Here is an 18,957-nt window from a genome sequence, read left to right as displayed (position 1 = left end):
TTCTTTTATTTCTCTTTTCTATTTCTAATTATATATTTGAAATATTTATGCACCATCAAAGAGAATATGTTATATTTATTTATATTCCATTTTACACAACATTTACAGTTATTGATCAAATAATAATATAATTGACCAATAAATTGATCAGTTTAATCAAAGAATTCGAGCGGAGTTGATCAGCATTTCGAAACGTTTGTATACAATGAAATTTAAATAATACTAATATACTCTTTATTTGAATAGACGGTAAATTTAAGCTGTTATAATATCCACATCAGACTCAACAGTGTGACGAACTTATAATTATTATATTTACAATAATTGTATCACAATACGTGTTCAAGGCATTTCACTACATATTTGTAGCACTTAATTTACTTAGTAACGGAGTCAAACTGGAAAAAAAAAATTTATTATTGAATATAACTATTACAATCTTTAAACATGACCATTCGGTATTTTGAGAAGATAAAAATCGACAAATAGACTGCAGACAATAGATAGATAAATATAACTCGTGTTAATAAGTTTGCCGATGAAACGACCTCTACAAACGCCGTTTTGTTCGCCACAGATGTCAAATGTCTTACAAGACCATGTATGACGTCACGATGTCACCGGCAAACCAAAATAAAACCGAGTGGTAATATTTAACAGATAGTTACAAGGAAAAAACGTTATTTTTTGTTATCATTTGTATCTGTTGTTTATCAAAAGTAATGCCTTGACGAGTTTATCAAACAAAACAGTGGTCCTAACTACATTTACAAATAAAAACTAATTATTTACAAAATGCAACATTTTTCTTACACTAAATATTTTTATACAGTTTGCACTTAAAATTATTGACTCGATTTTAATAAATATAATTGTATTAAAGCCATAAATACATACAATTTACACTGTTTTAAAACTTTACGCCTTAATGTAATACTGGACTGTGGTTGGTTAACATTTTTTCTAAATAGCCGAAGAATTTATGTTTTTGTTTTTTTAACAATAATGGATACTACTGCTATTATTACCAGTCCTGATAAAATTAGTTTACACAATAATAGGAATCGATTTAACCCGAGATCTGTACTAGATGAACGGAAATGAAATAGGAACATTACAATTTGTACTAGGCCGATTACAATGAAAGAAAAATCTTCTTGGTCTATGGTCACAAGCCTGTTTTACATGATCAGAAAAATGTGTGAATTCGCATTCGAAATATGAAAATTTTTTGAACCTTACGCATTATTTTCAACAATGAATTCTAAAGATTAAATTGCATATAGCTTTGATTAAAACCTTGGGAAATATTGTCAATGTATCTAAGCCTATTTGAACATTAAACTTGGTGTCTTTTTTACTATTTTTATGTACTGCCAGTACGCATTTGAGATTCATTAAACGATTTTACAAGAGCCTAAAAGCTTTGCTATGCAGAATTCTTACATAAATGGTCCTTACCAACTTTTACTAGTCCTTTCACCAATTCATTATAAATTTATTTTTCAATACCAATATTATTGTCATTTTTGTACTAAACATAGTAGAGCAGAGAATAGGCTTCGCAGGACGGTTTTAATTGAAAAAGTATGCTATCCTAATCAGTTTCCGGGCTCATTGCCTTGGATTCCCGAAGTCAATGCAACAGCATAACATTTCGTCGATGTATTTTTGGCAATAGAACAACGATTGGATCCACCAAACTCGTCCCCTATTACTTGGAACATAAGTCTCTTAAACTTGGGTGTAAAACTCGTATACCCCTCTGAGGAAACAGTCGTTGCAAACAGAAACGGACCACGATTGAGCACAAAAGTTGATGTTTCAGTCTATTCACGGGTCATCCTTCTTCTTTCTAAGCTTGCCTTCGGTGTGTATCGTGTGCGTGACCTGATCCACTGCCGTCGAAAGATCAGCTTCGGGATCTATTGCCGCTGACAGCGCAGCAATGTACGCGCACGCTATCCGTAACACAGATAGCTTTGAAAGTTTCTGGTTGTGGCTGTAGGAAGGTACGGACCGCCTCAACGTATCGAAGGCAGCGCTGATGGTGTGAACTCTCGTTCTTTCTCTCGCATTTGCTTCTATTCTCCTTTCTCTTGTCATGTTCTTGTAGTTCCTCTGTTCCCTAGGCTTGGCCTTCTCCGTATAAGGTTCGACTACTCCTGGGTGGGGTGGAACTCTGGGAGGTCCCGGCGGCTCTGCCACGGGAGGTGGTGGAGGCGGTTCTAAAGGTCTCCGCCTTTGTCGTAATAAACTGCTTTCCTTCTTGACTAAAGATAAAGGTTCTCTTTGAGGTTCTTCGGTGAAAGACCAGGGTCTGAAGGGGCTGGCGGGGGTATCGCTTTCAGGGCTGGCAATGTCTTCCCTGGAGTTTAGCCGGATCCGTTTTTTTGGTGGTTGGCACCTTGTGGGGGTGCGGGGGCGCTTGACCCTGGAGTCGGACTCCACGAGCCTGACTCCGGAGTCGTCGGAGTGGGCTGGGCCGGAGCAGGAGTCATCGTCATCACCTCCAGACACGAAGCCAGCGTCTCGCTCCAGAATGCGCTCTGTAACAATAAGAAAAATCTGTTAGAATATTTGAAGCTTCATCAAATTTACTTTCTAACATCTAATTTGTGTAATTTTACTTAATTTTTAAGTTTTTACAAAAGCACCGTATATTCCTTTTGCTAAACTAAACATGAGTCACCCGTATTACAATCCCTAATCATAAACAAGTCGCCTAACAAACCTTATTTGACACTATAAAGCCACGTTTTTTCTGTAACAACACTCGAATAAATCGTTTTTAATTGCCATCGACGTAGGATTAAGGATCGTTATTAGAAGTAATGTTAGCGGCGGAAGCTGGGCATGAGCACGAAGCAAAAAGGCGGCCACAAACGGCGCCGACACTCGTTACATTGCACACGATGTGACTCGCCTCTTAAAGTGTACCGTGGAGCCAGGAAACTTAACGTTGTAGCCAATAGGTGCTATGTGAAATATGTATAACGCTAAAATCCTACCAGTATAATAAGTGTGAAAGTTCGTAAGTACTATGTATGTACTACATTGTATATTTATTACTCTTTTAGATTTGGTACACTGATAGCTTATATAGACAAGTAACACATAGGATATTTTTATCTAGAGTCGGATATTACATTTGAAGATGAATTATAGGATTATTACTCCTTATTTCAGTATAGACACATAGTGATCTTTTGGTGAATTGTTGAGCCCCAAAGAACTACAATAAGATAGAATGAAATGTGCAGGAACTATGTACAAAGGTAATGTGATATCAAAGTGTTTTTTAAACTTCTTATTTTATCGTATGTTTAGTGGACAACCTAGTATCAAAGTGGTTCAAACCGTTTTAAACTCAGGTTCTTGGTGATATTAACCGCTGTACTCATGACCACACACGGTATAAGGGGACACGTCGCGCCCGCTCGTCACCGTGGATCTAATGGCCGTCTATGAATATAAATAAACAATAATTAAAACAGCCTTATTTATACACTATGTATGTACATGCACTGTATATAGTATGTATAAAACTACTGCATAGGACATGTGATTATCTCATTTGTGCTCAGTCAACTTAGAGACAGATAGAGGTTAAGTATCGGATATTTTGATAAAATGAATATTGTAGTTTTAATTTGATGATGAATTGTAGTTTTGGCTTAAGTGTTATGTAAGCTTATATGAGTTGGGCCCTTTTAAAATTAAAATTTTCGAATGTTAGTGAAGTTTTAGTAGAGTCTCAAAATTACGACGTTTCAAAGTCTCCAAATAGTTTCTTCAGAAAAGTATTATTTGATAGTGAAAACTTTTTACGTAATTGTTGCTTGGCGGACATTATCGTATTTAGTTAATCAGTAGATCTGGGAATTTCGCTATTGTAATAAGATATGGCTTTAACAATAAACCCACAATAATTGGCACTAAGTATGCCGTTTTCCTTCACTAAAATATATCCTAACACAAACATCTGCACCGTATAAAATTACAGATAGCAAATTTAAAAACGAAAATAGAATATTTTATTGTCATCTCTTAGATCAATTTTCATATGGAAATACCCACGAAATTACCCAATATTCACACTGTATTTAAAATTAATCGATAACGAAGAGATAAAATGATCATCGACTTTTTTTTCTAATAAAATCGTATGGGTAGGACAAGGTTGAGCGTGGAGCCAGTCGCTTGGCGCCGGCGCTTGCGCACGTGACGTCATACCATACTATACATGAGATGACTGCCTGTGTCAAATTGCCAAATAATTATCACGTGTTAAGATCAAATGCAAGATCTCGATATCTCCTGTATTGTTTCTTCTTATCGTATGGTAAGTGGTAAGTGGTCAACCTAGTGTCAAGGTTGTTCAAGCCGAAGGCATTTGACATGACTTCTTAATAGACAACAACCGATATTTTTAACTTGCCTTTCGAAGCACGGAGACGCCCAGTTCAAATACCACTGGGAGGTCACCAATATATAGAATGGCTGCGCCAAGGGTTGCTTAACCCACAGATCATTTCAAGCACGGTAAGCGCAACAAAATTAAGAGTGTTCTCTCCTTCCGTGCTATGAATCTCATCCAATATGGTGATGGGGTCAGCCGTCCTAACAAAAACGAATTACTGCATAGAAAAGCAAGATGGTCAATGAATATATGGATCGTTCATAAACTTTTATTATAAGAACAAAGACTGATCTGACTGTCTTGTGCAAAACAATTCAAAATTTCACTTAAATTTTCTTTAAAAAGAGAAAGGTCTAAAATAATATTAATATGGTTTAAATTACGATTAGCGTTATTCGCACAAGAAATATCTCGAAGTTATTAATCTCATGTGCGTCTAACAACATTATGTTGGTATGCATGTATTTATTAACAATATGAAACAGGTTTGAGTCCATATGGGCAGGCGCGCCGACGATTGTTATTTTATCATATTATTTTACATGGTCCGCATTCCAAACTAAAATATTCGTATTTATATTACACGAATAAACGATTTACATTTTTGTATTGATGGTTTTCCCAAATGTTATTATACCTATGAAATTGGAAAAATAAAAATATATTTATAGGTATTTTTATGGCGGATTTTTTAATTGTTGTTAAACTTAGAATGGATCTGGTTTCAATATGGAATCCGACTATCATTTATGTTTTGGTGAGTCTTGCATATCCTACAAAACGTGCTCTAACAGTAATCTTAATATTTTCAAGGAAACATAAATAACGATCTCAACGGATATTACCAATATAAAAGCAAGAATCAACATTATTACAAATAGCCAGACTAGTTATATTTCACTTTATTAATAGGTATGGGAATCAAAATCATTCATGCAACTCGTAGCTCATAAACTTTCACGGTAAAGTTCAACTAATGGAGGCGAACAATACAATTTATTTGGCGCCAACCACCTGTCAAATGCATGTCACGTGACAAAGCTTTTCCAAATTCAAAATAGTAATGACATCCGTACACCATAGACGCCGACGCTAGTGAAGCGAATACTTACTAATACGTATAATCGTACATTCTTAATGGGCCCGCTACCGGAATTAGTTTATTGCTCATAATCGGGTGGCCGCGGCGCCGGAGAGGCGTTCCAACTTAACAAAACATTTTACCGTTCAATACGATAGATTTAAACGATTTTCAACCTTATCGTCACGTAATAATGACGATGCGATGTCGATTGATTGTATATAAACATTGTGACTCGACTAAGTCGCGTTCACGAAGCTTCTCACACTACAGGTGTTTTTATACCGATAAAAAAGATTGGATAGAGCTTAGACAGCACCGCCTACGTATGAGTTTTAATCGTTATGGAGAATTTCTTTGTTTCTATAATGAAACATAGGTATGTGGGTAGATGTTAGTATTTAAATAGTGTTCCAAATCGTGATTCAAAGCAAATTGATTCGAAAGTTAATGATACAATTTAGAAAATAAAATAATTTGACACATTGTTGAAAAATCAAAATCCAAATCGATTTCACTAAAACTACGATTGTAGAACATAACGGCTATAGAAAAAGTCGACAAAACAACTCTACCAAAGACTCTACATGGAGAAACGTTTGAGTATCCGATAAAAAGAAGAAATTCGTTGTAAAATAGCTCGTATGTAAATTCGGAACGATGATAATATATCATTGACGTCGAACAGTAAAATAAGATTCGGGTCGTAAGGGTCCGGTCGGCTCATTACGGCCCTTCAGAGTGCGGTATTAAAACAAAGAGTAAAAGCCGCGCTATAGACCTCTCGCCTTTGAATGGGTGTCGATCTCATCCGATAAGGCACGGCGATGCGTCTAGATACTGATCTGGCGCCAAATTTCACAGAACCCAAAAGAGCCCGTAGGAAAAAAATGTTGTTTTTAAAACAAGATCAGATTTTTTTATTAGCTTTTGAATGCAACGTACCTATAAAGAAATAAAAATGTATCACTTTGAAATCGAAGTTCGAAATCTCCTTTTCTTTAAATGCAGCCTAATTTTATTCCCGATTTGAATTTAGAAAACCACAAAATAGTGATGTGCCTGTGTTAGTTACCGGAGTAATCAGTATCTGAGGATATAATATTTCGTTTGTAGTTAGATTTCGTTTACGTGAACGAAATGAGAAATTGATGAGCGGTCACTTGATGAAAAAAAAACAGACTAATACGTTGTGTCCGCTGTACATTCGCACGGTCCCCTAAGCTTAATGTATGAGAAGTCGTGATGTTACGACTTTCACCGAACAAGCATTAGGAATGGCGCCATAGTGGCCTGTGCAATACTGCTGTACGATTAACCCATTAGATTTCTTTACTATTTATTTTTAGCAAATTACTTAATACTTTCAAATTGAGTCTTTGTCAGATGAACAGGTTTACGTAAGATTAAAATATTTAAAACACAAAAAACAATCTGAATTAAATCGTGCATCTTTACTTCATACAGTACTAAAACTCTAGTTTCCCAAGACTGTATCAGCTATCGAAACAAGACACCAATTGTCATATTACAGTCTAGGAATAAATTGTTGGATCAGGGAATCGAATCCCACGTCGGGTAGTGGCTGCAGGATCGTTACATTAGTCACGTATGCGACGCGACTGTGCGGCGGGCGCCGGCCAGTCGCCGTTACCTATGAGGTACTAAATACCGCTTCTTTGGCTACTAACTAATTACAATGTGTTTTAAACAGTACAGGTACAACACTAAACAAGTTTTTATTCTTGACGACATTTGCTATGTTAGATGTCAATTAAATTTATTCTTTGATGCCTAATTTAAAGTATTTTGTAAGATTTAAATGTTCTAGATCTTTTATTATTAAGTTTGACATATTATCCAAGTCATTACACCTTCTTTTCTACTAAACAAGACTCGGAAAGTTACAAATAATACTACAATTTGCTTTTAGAGACTTATAGAAATGAGTAGCGTAGAGAGTAGAGTTTACGAATAAGCATTAAAAACTAAAGTAGAGCTGAGCTAACTAAATTAAAATTAGTTTTGGCACGAAGCTAAACAATGATGAAATTGTTAAAATGATTCCTGAAATAAAGTTATCTGACTATGGAAAAGATGGAGTGAAGTGGTTCTAGCTTTATGCTTTTTACTTTTTTATACTATAGACAAGCTAGTGATGTGCATTCGTACATCTGGATAATAACAGGTATTAAAATAAAAGGTTGTAGTGTGTAGTCAGTAGTGACATTCATGGCGCCGCCTTCCGATTACATATTCACACGGGGGTTGCGTTTCTTAGAAATTTCGTGCGATCGATCCGCACATCTGTAGTTCTACAACGACTTTTGATTTACTCGTGTTCTAGTTTATACGATAAACAATATGTTATGTACTTACACTGATGGTAGATAAATGAAATACATTCCAATTTGTTAAGTTGTGAAGTAGACGATTTCTTTTTACTTTCGTAAAATCTTGAGACTTTTATAGTGTTAGGTACCAGGTTATTGGTTTGTGATTTAATTCAAGTTAAGCAACCCTTGGTGCGGACATTCCACAGAAAGGTGACCTCCGTCAAGTGTCAAAGGTTGCTGTGATTAAGATAACAGTCGTTAAGCGATGTCAAAGGCTATTCGGACAGTTTAAAGAATTTTGACATCAGGTTGACCAGTAACCTTAAGGTAAAAATACATACCTACATACAGGATTACACAACTAATACTAAAGCTTCAGCATAAAAGATTTTAGGACCATAAAATTAAAAAAAAATATTCATAAAATTAATGTTCTTCGATCGAAGCGGATGTATGAACCGAAAAATTTTCCAGTATCAATGTACTCAGCCTATATTACAACATTATTATGTTATAACACTGGCTCCCCTCGGATTGAAAAATAGTAGGACCATTGTTACCAACTGTTCAAACATTGCAACTGTGTGCTGTGGTGTCCGATGGAGTCAAAATACTCCATTGTTTTGCTCATGTAGACTCAACATTCGTGTCTGTACACCACCTGGCCGCCACGTGCCTATAGAAAAAAAGTATGTGGACCTCCTTTATTATCTGTTGTTTGTACACTTCCTTTTTACCGCCATATTGAAGAATTCAATTTGTCTATGGAATAGATTTGCGGGCTTTTTATGCCTTTTGTTTTAAACATTCAAGGCTTGCGATGCATCATCAAAAGTCTTCTATTAATTAGGTGATTGCTAGTCTGCATGACTGTGATATATTAAAACAAAAACTACTCAATTCATTATTTCAAACTCAATGATATTAAAATTAAAAAAAACTAAACGTTGCGACGCCTAGCGGCTGCAAAAAAGAATCTAAATTTTAAAAGATGTTCGGTAGCATTTTTTCTATTCATATTCGATAAGATGTTTAATGGATAAAACCACCTGGTGATGATAGAAAAATTGCATCGCCGTGACATTTTGGCAGCAGTCATTTATTTCGAAACGCCGATGGCCTGGATTTGAATAAAACCTAAGCTTATGCTAACATTTCCGCCTATAAAAGAACCTCATTATACGATATTGGGGAGCCAGCGTGGTACAGTTAGAGAGAAAAATATGCACCGAGGTCATTTTTCAAACTGCGAAAACAACATGGAAATATATTTTTTTATATAAAAATTCTACTTATTTAAGATAAATGGTTTGTGGTGTTAGTTAACAGATGTATGTTAGGTATTTTGGGGGTGATTGTACTAACCTATTTATGCGTGAAGTCGGGTTAGAAGAATAGTGTGAAGATGTTGTGAACGAGAGCATTTTGAATACGGTCATTAATCAAGTTAGTGCGTGTTTTGCTTTCAGCTATTATATTAGCATTTTGCGTTTTTACAGATGTTTTGATGTATTGAAAATAATGCGTAAGTTAAACCAATAGGAAGTATATTTTTTAGAGTTAACATATTTTTGTTTCTTCCTAATTTACTAATCATGGCTTCTGCGGGTACTATTTTTTTTAAAGAATACATGTTCCAAACTAAAACTATTGACAATGTTTTTTTTTATTGTATTGACAACACTTAAATACGAGATTGTCCATGTCTAGACGAGTCGTCTCACTCTTTCGGTAACTGTACGAGATTATGAAAAATAATACACATTAATTCCCTATGCGCCCAAAATTATTCAAAATACTGAATTTAGTTTTTTTTGAGCATTTATTTTAGTCCCCCAGCAACTGGTTGGGTTACTAAAAATGAATTAAAAAGTGTCTGCCTTCGTAATTCCGACGGTCTCCTTTTTGAATTAGGAATTAAACTTTTTTCTTTATTTTTATCATTTTTTTTTAGAATGGGACTGGCCGCGTGTGTAACATATAGAATTTGGCAAGTTCTAATAATAATTTATAAATAAAGACTTTATACTTTGATAATCTTTCAATATAGGTTAACTTAAGTTAGTTTTGTATTCAAGAAAACCCAATGATAAAATTAGGTAGGTACCAAAACAGAAGTGTTATAATTGCACATTCTATAGTTTTGAATTTGGAATTCTTAGCACCAAATCTGCCTCGCGACGTGACCTCGCGTTGGCGCCTCAATGACGATAAATAAAGCACATATAAAAAAGTTAATTTCGCGTACGACCAACGGAAACTGTTTACCAGATGGTGCATGTTACCTATTTGGTAAAATAACGCAGTATTTGCTCACAAAATGTTGATGCCTTTCTAATTCTGAACCCTATTGGGCGTAGAGTACAATACTATTTGTGAGTGTCATTAAAATGAGGATTCGTTATGAAATTAAGTTTTACGCAAGCAACTAACAAAAGTTCTATTATAATTTGGGCGTCTTACTTTCCCAAAAAACATACATTTGTCTATACTGTATGTAATCCGAACCGCGTTACGTCAGAATTCACGACTTTACATGCTGAGTAGATATAATCGGTTTGCATAACGCAAGGCGCCATCTCCCGGATTCATCGTTTAGAAACAAGTTAGAGCTAAGCGCCGTCTAAATTAGGCAGCAATTTATCTTAAAGTAATCTCGAATTCAGTCGTTTCTCGTTAGCAAATTAATGCAAATGTCTCGTTTGGCGCGCGTGGAATGTGGTGACGCGCGCTTGTGAAGTAAACATCACGTGTAAACAAAAACATCGGCATAGTTGAAGATTTTTTCTAAGAATAATGAGTTTTATACACACGTCTTGTTGTCAATAATGATTTATGATTACATAATTATTATTGTCCTTTGTTTTGTAGGGAACTATTACTTAGCTGATTCATCTGCGGTAGATTGTCCCTGTTGGAAACTATGCATTATTCTCTGTCTAAGAATGTATTCAATAATAAAGTGTGAGTCTATTAGAATCTTTACACATGAGTACCTATCCTTTTACTAGTATGTTAAAGAAGGTAACAAAGTTCGCATTCAAACGTTTTTTTATATCACACATTGTGTAGATCACGGAAGCAGCGATGCGTATCCAAATAAATGCGATCGGACAGCCCTACAAGGTTATGTGGTGTCATTCGCGGATGCGCGTAATATGAGATTATTTTATGAAATGCGACGCAACTGTTCAGAAATCGATTTGAAGAATTATTCTTTTTTTATTAATGGTATAATTAACCATGTAGTAAGTACTTATGCGCCGTAAAACGTATGATTATCTTTCTTCGAAGTGTCTAAGCTTCTGTAAAATGATGATTGACCATTTAGTTATGGCCACTGATTTTATCTCGTTAGAATATCTTACTAAATATTCTCTCATTCAGCAATTTCATTAATTAATTTAATAATCCTGTGAAAGTCATTCACATTCGGTTTGATTGAAAAGTCTGACAAAATCCATTAATTCTCGACTTAAAAGAAACTGGGATAAGTAATTTAATTCTATAACTTTAATTTCAAAGTAATTATAAAGTAGATAGGCGTGAAACTGTCGGTGTAAACGTCGCTTTTAGCGCCGGCGCCGCCCGAGAGCAATAACTAAACGTAACGAACCAACCACCAATAAGCAAGATGCGAGAGCGCAGCCAATTGAACTCTCAGAATTACAGACCCACTAGAAAGACTAGTTTTAGAATTTCATTTTCAAGTTTTTATACGTTCCTATAAATATATTTTGCAATAAATATAAAACTATTCTTTATCAAACAATTCGAGATGTCATAAAAAAGTCGTATCCTGCGGAAATAACGATATGAAAGCGCTTGGAAATGTAAAGACTTATAAGATAAATATATAGATTTGCAACGGTGCGCCTACGCACGGCCATGTTTTACGAGTTACATTTACACAAAGGGCTTTTAGAGTTCAGCTTGGCGCCTGAAGGAATAAAAGCAATTAGACCTTTTAAGTGATGCGCTTTTATGGACCCTACAGGTTCAGTTAATGTACACAACACACATGTTCTATAACACCTATAGACTTCTACAGATAACTGATCACTTTTCTTGAGTTCTCATATGTAATGCTGATATCAAAGAACCTGTTTTATATTAAAAAATCGCCTGAAAATCTCGTTGAGAACCTTTATAACATGTGAATACATTTCTATGTCTTCTAAACGTCTTTTTATACACATTATTTTTTTATATCCGCAACACAAGGGAAGTGTTGCCAAGCTTTTGTTTTTGTATCTGGCCACCCGTTCGCTTCCTCCCTTTGTCTTTTTTCGAAGAATATATTTGGCTTCCCTACAGCCCTTCAATATTAATGTGTATGCAGAAATTATTAACTATTTATATAAACACAGCTAAAGGAGATTGAGAAACTATCTTTCTTACTAGTACTTACTTTTCCATAGAAAATATGGAAAACTTTGTTGACGACGCCGTTTGATTTACAGCACCACAAAATGTGTTTTTACGACATTTCAGATCAGTACCTATATTAAAAACATATTATTATTGCAAGACAAGGATTTAACATGCATAACTACTTACTGCCTAGTAGCAAACTTTTTTTAATCAACTTAAAAACTAAAACATTTGGTGCACAGAGAACAGATGTCAAAACCTATTCCACATTTGAAAGGACTTCATAAAACAATTGATCGCAGTGAGTTGACAGATGGAGTTAAATTTTTACAATAACGAGTACGACTTTACAAGGTCAGTACTCCCAGATGGCACAGAAATATTCTTGAGAATATGGACGCCAGATTTCGGTGAGCTTTTGTTTTTAGCTTGAGAAGGTAATTCTTAAATAGAATAACGAAGTAATACTCCATTAGAATATCATGCATTTCCCTGCGGAACTGGATTATGGTTTGAAAACGTAGGTAAGTTAAATCAGCATTTGCAAAACATTTTAGTATAGACAGATTCTTTTGTTTACCGAAAGATTTTTAAAAATGGCGGCGAATTCAAAAGGGGTTAGAATTATTGAATCCGTTTTTCAATTATTAAAATGCTGTGTTAAAAATAACATTTATAACGGAAAGTACAAGTATTATTCAGTACGAAGTGTACGAACCAAATGCGGATCTAAAAATCTTGAAAACATTATTTGTCTAAATTCTTAGTTCGAATTAACGACATTCCGTTAAGCATAAAGCATTATAGACTTGTATGGTTCATTGTTCCGGCTCAACTCACTCAATATGTGAACACGAATAGTTTGGGAAAACCAAATGTCGTCACCTTAGCCATCTTACATTCGCGTGACAAAAAAAAAGATAAATTCAACCGTGACACTGTAATGTGGAATTACAGAGGTTTAAGTTATAGGCATTGTTTAGATAATACTTCTGCCTGGAATATTTTTTTTAATAAAGTCAACTCCCGCATTAAGAATTGCTCTTGTGTCGCGGGAACTTTTATAAATATACAAACAACGGACACAAAGCACGACCAGACCAGAAACAATTATTTGTGGATCGCACAAATAATTGCTCCGTGTGGGAATCGAAACCACGACCTCCCGAAGATTTAAACCACTGCCCCACAGAGGCAGGCAAAAAATATTAATATTGGCTTGTTTGTTTAAAAATTAATGTTTTGTTGGTCTTTAGTAGATATACTAGAGCCTAGAGGAACGGCTTGATTGTTGAAAAAGTTACCTACCTATGTATTGTTTGTCGCTGGTCTTGTGTCAAAAAATAATGTCAATTTGACGTGTCTTACTATTTAAAAGATTCAAATTAAATTGTCCTTATTGTGTAGTGAATAATGGCACCGAATCGGAATTATTTCTCGATTAAATTATCTGACGACGGATAAATAGCTGATAAGAAAAGATTTAAAACCTATTTATAGATTACATTAGCGTAATATTGCAAAGATTACAAGTACCTACATTATTAATTTTCGATACCAAGAAATCGTTTCTTAACTTATCTTAAATGTAATAAGTACTTTTTCTGTTCTGAACTTTGCACCATGTGCTTCTAAAATACGTTAGTACAAACAGTAGGTTTATCTAGAATACGAGGTATTGCCCAAACAAACTATAACGCATCCGGTGCGAGCACGTGCAGCCTAGCACGTGAATGCTGTTTCAAAATATCACCAGTCGTAAAAATCAGCAACAAAACGGAACCTTGCAAAAAATGTTATCACGGACATTTTTTCCCGAAGTATTTTTAGGGCAACACCGAAGCCCGACTTTTTATCCGATTCGTTCGGGAATTGTTTATGTTCAGTGTCAATAGACAGAATATCTTTTTTTATTAAGGTGACTTTACTGGCCACTTTTTTTAACCTATGATTTTTTTTCATGATCGGCTTAATGTAATAAAAAAAAAACAGCAAAGCTTTTTTTTTTTTCAAAAACATGGATGAAAAATTGTCATTGGACTTTGATTAGCAAAGATAACATTTATTTATTTGCGGTGTTCAGTGCAAAAGTACCAATAACACCGAGCTATCCAATGAGTAATCGCGTCGATATTTTCGCATTTCAATAATCGTTGCTGATTTATCGCGTGTGTTGATAAAATTATAATTATTGCGGACTTTAGACACCTGGTCTGATGCTTGACGTAGACTGAAATTATCAGAGATAATGAAGGTACACTCATTCAGGTGTTATTTTGGGTTTTTCAAATCGATATCTAGGAATCTAAAAAGTTATTATTAGGTTTAATGAATTTTTATTCAAAACTTAAATGAACTGAGGTAGAAAGCTTAGGCATCTCCGTAAATAATTAACTTAGAATAGAGTTTCTAAGAAGGTCATCACTCTTAATAAGGTCTATTATACGTTACTGAGGCCTTACTATAATAAACGAAAACGAATATTCGTTGAAATTTCGTTTGTATCTTATCACAATTCTATCCGTTTTAAAATGTCGGTCGAACTATAGTACAAGAATATAAGGCATACTTTTCCGACACTGCCTACTCCGTGTCAAAATAGAATAGAGAAAGATCATAAGCGAACACCTTAAAAATGTCACAAAAGTTTACTTTGACGAACCATAGAAGACCAGTAAAGTAGCATAAACTACAGATGCAGATAGAAGCAAGCTTATTCTAATTATTTCAAAATATCAATAGTGCAAGCTGATTTCAAAATAAACGTGTGCTTATGACTAATTTGATAATAGCACGTGAACTGATTCGTATAAAACAATAAAATAAAATCGAAATAACGTAATACAACTCGTACGATCGGATTACAAGCACAGATTATGTTATTTATGTAATTATCCTTCGATACGCAATGGCTGCGATTGGGTGGTTTCTTTTTATCTATCGCACTGTTTTTAGTAATCGTTACCAATAATGATAGATTGTATCGTGAAGATACCGCCCACACATCCTTTATTTTATCATCACTCGGTTTTGACAGGAAAAAATGATTTTCCAAAAATATTGACGAGCTGCCATGATTGTTGACAAGTTAAAAAAGTAATGTTTTGTAATGAGAACGTATTTTTGTCTCGTCTCGCTATCTTTTGACGCTAGATGATGCGAATGATTTTGCAATTTTTGGAAAATTAGTTTAGCTTTAGTTTCTCTTTTTTAATCGCTGGCAATTACTTTTTTATATAACGTTTTACGCCTCTGTTTTTAAAATCAGTTTTTTTTCTTTATAGTAGAGTCTGAATCTTGTCATTTTAAATAGGTATACAGGTTTACTTTGTTACAGAGACTGAGATGTCTTTAATTTTTTAAATTTTTTACATTTTATTTTCGACTTCATTAAGTGTAAAATGGAATTGATTTATTTAACAAGAATTTGCCAAAAGCTAATTATTCAAAACGTACTAATATTGTTCACACTATTTTTTATCATGCAGTAGCTGTTGAACACTCAGCTAATTGTAATCAATATAGATACATATGTCGATTACTACATCTGGTGTTAGGGCTGTCCACATCTGGTACCAACGGTGACGTCATAGCACATGTGGCGACAACTCCCTCTAACACGATTGTACTGTTGTTTTGTTATGTAATTGTGTGTTTAATTGTAACGAATTTTTCTTTGAGAATAAAAAGGGGATTAATGTAGGGCGTTTGTTAATAATATTTGGGGTTATTTTGCTACTAATATACGTATAGAAAATTGGCCAAAGTATTTATTTTTTGAGACAAAAGATCTAAGTTCAATTTTTTTTAGAAAGAGTTTTGACATTTAAGAACATTTTTTATGTGCTTACATAAAATCACGCCTTCTTCACATAAGGGTAGGCAGACCAGAGAATAAATGATAAACATTTATTATCGCTAAAATTTTCGTTAATACAGCGCTAAAAATCTACTGAGCAACTAAAACATAAAATAACAGATCTATTTACTTCAAAACTATACATATTCTATATTTTAAAACGTATATACAAAAGTCAACACTTAACAGGGTTGAGATTGACAACAAAAAAAACGAACAAACCCCCGTCTAGTAACATGTGTACAAACATCGAAAACAAATGCCGTTCTTATAAACCTTATTACTAAGGAATTGTGTCTAAATTCGCTTGTTTCATAGTATAAGTAACTTGGTGTCAAATACACTTGTTTTCACCCCAGCATGTGCGTGTTTTTTGTGACCCCTGCACCCTTTTGTTTTGTTAGAATATATTAATAATTAGTATTGATAGATTTTACGATGTGAATTTCTGTTTTTTGAAAAATAGGGCTGTTATAACGGCTGCTCGTTGAAATTAAGCGCTTTATTAAACTGAAATTACTGAATTTGAAGGTCAAGTTTCGCGGCTAATGTAGGATAATCTATGCAATACATAAAGTGACAGTACATGAAAGAAAACCAACTGTCAAATTTACACCCTTTAAGCTAACCAATACTTATTTATTAATGGTTGATCAGGAGCTTAGTCTCTTTCTTCATCGTAAAGTAAATTACTTATTCCAGTTTAGCATTATCATTTTACTGTTTAAAAGTTTACAATTTCAAAATCGCATTTCAGTAACCCTGGTCGACTAGAACATCATATATTTTTGAGAAAATGCATGTCATATTTGGCCTTATTTTGAAAAAATAAGAGTTTTTTCAAGTTAGAGGCTTTTATTGGCAGCTTGCTTGTCCGACGGCTAAATAAGGCTCTTCCCTTAATATAGTAACAAGCTTTTAATTCAAGATAATCTATTAATAAAATGTAATTATAGAAATGATTATGAAACATATCAGTAACTAAGCACTATTATTTTTATCTGTTCAGATTATCACACTATGTTATTTAGAAAAACAGTGACCATGATTTTTTAAACGTTTCGGGGAGATGACATTGATAAAAAGATAAAATAATATGCTAATTTTCATCTGATATTATGGTCAATTTGTGATATTAGACTCTAAGTGTATTGCAGCTTCCGTACTGGCTATTTATAGGAACTTGCTAAATATACCCCTATTATAAATCATAAGAGCATTAATAGATTCTGTTACCCCTATTTATGTTGCTATTTATTAAAAGTTACGTAATATGCTATATGCTTTATAATTATAGCATATCATTGTTTTTAGACATCCCTACGATAGAGTTCTAATATTGAATTTTAATTTTTATTTTTTATATAGAGTCGTGTTTATGAATACTTGGTTTTATTTTTTTAATCTGTAAAATGTTTTTTTTTTTATTGTAGCAAATATTTACTTTAAAAGACAGTTTACAACATGCAAATAAGTGTCGAATAGTATATCTATTAGATAATGCTGTAGTTCATAAAACTAAACCTTTTATCATGAATTTTAATTATTTTGTGATTTAGTTCTATAATGTCTAGGTACATATTTGATATTTAATGTTTGTAAAAGTATTATTTTAATTAGTTAATTAAGTTACTGAGAAACATATAGGTATTAGAGGCATACAAATAAATAATTTCATCTCCATAAGTTCAGGCTGTTGCGAATTGAAAGAACTAAGAAGACTGGACTTTGCCCTTAGCTCTTATTTAAAAGAAAGAGGTAGAGTTGAGACAGAAAGAGATAATTTATCGGAATTTAAAGTGTCTTTTCTTATATATTTGATAATAAATATTCGATATTCAAAAAGATAATTGCCGTATAAGTACCAATATAATGTGACGGTGGTTCGATTCCGGGTAGAGACACGGTCGGCGACTTTCAGTCATTTGTATGTTTGCAAAACACCGTTTATTCTTTGACAAGAGACTTTTTAAATATAAATAAATCTAAGAGCAAAGTCACGATGAACATATGTTTTTTTTCTTTAAAACAAACTTGTATTATCTTATCAAGTTAAGTGTGTGACCATTAGCCTGCCACGCACAAATAATAACACCCTGCATCAAAGACGTTGAATGCAACAAAAAACTTACAACCGGATTAATACATAAAAAAAGTAATTAACATTAAAAATATAAAATGACATTAAAAAAAATAGGTCAATAGTTGCAAGTTGCATCAAATGACCCATAAAGTAAATTGACACGAAACGTCAAAAAAAATCCTCAACACATTTGACAAGTACAATTTCAGGTCAAAAGTTACGAACCTTTGACAGCAGCCTGCGTCGCATCTCCTGTCGTGAAATTCGACATTTTTATATCCTCAAATCCAATAAAAAAATCCTTGTACAATCAACACTTAAGGTAACTTGTATTGGCACTTATTAAGACACAGTTTATTAAACTACACTATTGTCATATTTACGAACGCGCGCGTTCGGGAGTGTGTGTGTGTGCGTTTGTGCGCGCGTCCATTCCGTGTGAGTGACTGCGCGCGACTGATGAACATGATATAAAGTTGGCCGAAGTCAGCCGGGGTAAAAAAGCACGGCGCCAACCCGGTCTCGCCCTTAGAGATGCGCCCAATGATATGTGTGGCATTTTATCGTGCGGTTAAACATTTTTCTAATGGGTTTCGCTAATTCTGCAGCCTTCTGTAGCGTCATTTTCTAGCTAGCTTTCGAGTTGCGAGTTTACATTTGAAGTTATTTGGAAAAAATCTTTAGCGGCAATGTTTGGTTTTGATCAGTTTTTCATATAGAATTTAAATAGACTGTATTAGTATGAAATTGATATTTAGATAACGCTCGTTGTTCTAGAAAAGGAAGCATTTGACATTCAAA

General features: G+C 34.1%; 1 protein-coding gene across 1 annotated transcript; it reads right to left on the bottom strand.

The window, feature by feature from the left end:
• On the bottom strand, window positions 1-18,600 carry net (atonal bHLH transcription factor 8-like protein net). The gene is made up of 2 exons (XM_076124012.1): window positions 18,382-18,600; window positions 1-2,549 (listed from the first exon to the last, which is right to left on the bottom strand). The coding sequence occupies exons 1-2, from the start codon at window positions 18,425-18,427 to the stop codon at window positions 1,834-1,836; spliced, it is 762 nt and encodes a 253-aa protein (XP_075980127.1). The 5' UTR covers window positions 18,428-18,600; the 3' UTR covers window positions 1-1,833.
• Between the last annotated feature and the right edge of the window lie 357 nt (window positions 18,601-18,957).

This window comes from Anticarsia gemmatalis, chromosome 16, assembly GCF_050436995.1.
Source record: "Anticarsia gemmatalis isolate Benzon Research Colony breed Stoneville strain chromosome 16, ilAntGemm2 primary, whole genome shotgun sequence".
Taxonomy (NCBI): domain Eukaryota; kingdom Metazoa; phylum Arthropoda; class Insecta; order Lepidoptera; family Erebidae; genus Anticarsia; species Anticarsia gemmatalis.
The sequence above is the reverse complement of the archived record's forward strand: the minus strand, read 5'-3'. Positions and strand labels throughout refer to the sequence as shown.